The 2,592-nt window shown below is 40.6% G+C and overlaps 1 protein-coding gene across 1 annotated transcript; it reads left to right on the forward strand.

Annotated features, from left to right (window-relative positions):
* The first annotated feature begins 481 nt into the window (after positions 1–481).
* LOC105156240 (putative sugar phosphate/phosphate translocator At2g25520) lies at positions 482–1,949 on the forward strand. Its single transcript, XM_011072355.3, has one exon. It carries the CDS (start codon positions 584–586, stop codon positions 1,634–1,636), a length of 1,053 nt encoding a protein of 350 aa, XP_011070657.1. The 5' UTR covers positions 482–583; the 3' UTR covers positions 1,637–1,949.
* Positions 1,950–2,592: the final 643 nt, after the last annotated feature.

Genomic DNA, 2,592 nt, shown 5'->3' on the forward strand with positions numbered 1-2,592 from the left:
TACTCTCTCTCTCTCTCTCTCTCAATTAGTCATTTTATAATAAATGGGATATATTTATGACGCTTCTTTCAAGTCTCGTCCACGTAATAATTATCTTAAAGTGTACAAGTATTTAGATTTGGGATGAACTCAAAATTTAAAGCGTTAAGATTTTTCTCAAATTTGTCCCATAATGAAAACCATAATTGAAAATAATTACCAGATTCCATTCTCACTTTTTAATTTATTGTGTGGGATATTAATAAATCATATAATAGAATTTATCAAGTACTTATGTTGATGAATTTCGGGCATAAAAAAGGCATGGATTTGAGCTCCAGCAAATCAGACCACAAAACGAGCTCCATCAATGTCTTCCATTTTCATCTCCGACTCAATTTCCTCTTTTCTTTCTTTTATTTTAAATTGTAGGGGCAGAATAGACATTTTGCTATGTCGACGGATCAGGGGCCGACCCCCACGGGATCTGTCTGTGTCTCTAGTGAACAAGCCCTAAACCCACATCTCCTCCTCCTCTCTATAAATCAGTCAGTCCAAGTACAGCTCTCTCCTCCTCCGCTCCCACCACCGCCGTTGCTCACCAATGGGGAAAGGCGGAGCACTCTCGGATGGGGTGGTTAAAAATATCATCCTCTCATACACCTACGTCGCTATATGGATCTTCCTCTCCTTCACCGTCATCGTCTACAACAAATACATCCTTGACAAGAAGCTTTACAACTGGCCTTTTCCCATCTCCCTCACCATGATTCACATGGCCTTCTGCTCTTCCCTCGCCTTCGCCGCCGTCCGCCTCTTCAAACTCGTCGAGCCCGTCTCCCTCAGCCGCCGCGTCTACCTCTCCTCCGTCGTCCCCATCGGTGCCCTTTACTCTCTCTCCCTCTGGCTATCCAACTCCGCTTACATTTACCTCTCAGTTTCCTTCATTCAGATGCTTAAAGCCCTTATGCCCGTTGCCGTTTATTCCATTGGAATTCTGTTTAAGAAAGACGGTTACAAGACTAGTACCATGTCCAATATGCTTGCCATTTCTTTGGGAGTAGCCATCGCTGCTTATGGTGAGGCAAAGTACGATTCTTGGGGGGTACTTCTGCAACTTGGTGCGGTTGTTTTTGAGGCTACGAGGTTGGTCATGATTCAAATTCTTTTGACTTCCAAAGGGATTAATTTAAATCCCATCACTTCGCTTTATTATGTTGCTCCGAGCTGTTTGGCGTTTCTTGCAATTCCGTGGGTGTTTGTGGAGTATCCTGTGTTAAGGCAGCAGAGTTCAGGGTTCCATTTTGATTTTGTGATTTTTGGGACTAATTCTCTCTGTGCTTTCGCCTTGAACTTGGCTGTCTTCTTGCTGGTCGGAAAGACTTCAGCTTTGACCATGAATGTAGCTGGAGTTGTGAAAGATTGGTTGTTGATTGCTTTCTCTTGGTCTGTGATTAAGGATACGGTGACGCCATTGAATTTATTTGGATACGGATTGGCTTTTCTGGGTGTGGGGTATTATAATCACTCGAAATTGCTGGCACTGAAGGCAAAGGAAGCACAGAAGAACATGCAATCGGCAGATGAGGAGGCAGGGAAGCTGTTGGATGAGAGGGGTGGAGATGGAAAGGGGAAAAAGGGAGATTCACAAGCTTAATCGGATAACTGCTTATTTACAAGAAGTAAAAAAGTTCCAAAAAGAAAAAAGGGAAAAAAAAAAAAAGAAAAGAAAAGAAAGACAGGTGTTAATTCAATAAAAGTGAGGAAGAATTTGGGGTTTTGCAGGTTGACTTTGGTGGTTTTGAGTGGATCTGGGATTTAGGTGTGTTGACTGAAGGATGATCCTTAATGTTCAATGTTTGGTTGTTCCTGGTTGTGGTATTACTGTTAGAGATCCACATTTCTTCTTCATAATGCCAGTTAATGTATACGTATAACATAAAAATTATACTTACATTTTTTTCATTAAATTGCCAGTTTTTTTCGCTCTTCTGAGTTCCTTTAGATCTTTGTGGTCCTCCTTTTTTGACATTTCAGGTTTATATTACTTGATATAAATTTGCTTATGTCGGATAATACAAAATTGTTCAACCTTCTAGTTGTGGTGCTTTTATCATTGGTTGGATGTGTAAAGATTGAGTATCAGTAGCTTCTGTTTGGACATGATTGAGAAGAAACTACTGAAAGAAAAGTATGAAGGGCACGATATAAGACTGGATCCAACTTGGGGCAAGTTGGCTGTATAATCAATATTACAGATCAGTCTTGTGGTTTCAGCTGAGGGAGAACTAAGACCGGCCAATTCTTGCTTACATTATTCTCCCCTTCCATAACAGAACAACTGCAGAATTCAACAATTAAGAATTGGAATGTTAAGAGTAGCGTTTTCAACTGTGTACTTGTTTCATTCTTATACATTTATGGCTCAAGAAATGGTATTATGATCCTTAAAATTTGCTCCTTTTTCGTAGCATGCTAGGTATATCGCCTTTTTCCAAAACGGTAGATACATGCGGCGTCCTCTCATATACCAACGTCATAGTGCTCTTGCACTATGAAGTCCAGGGTAAAGTGTATGAGGTGATTCAGGTACTTTACCACTTCTTTTATGTA

This window comes from Sesamum indicum, linkage group LG1 (assembly GCF_026168435.1).
Source record: "Sesamum indicum cultivar Baizhima isolate 11 linkage group LG1, ASM2616843v1, whole genome shotgun sequence".
NCBI lineage: Eukaryota > Viridiplantae > Streptophyta > Magnoliopsida > Lamiales > Pedaliaceae > Sesamum > Sesamum indicum.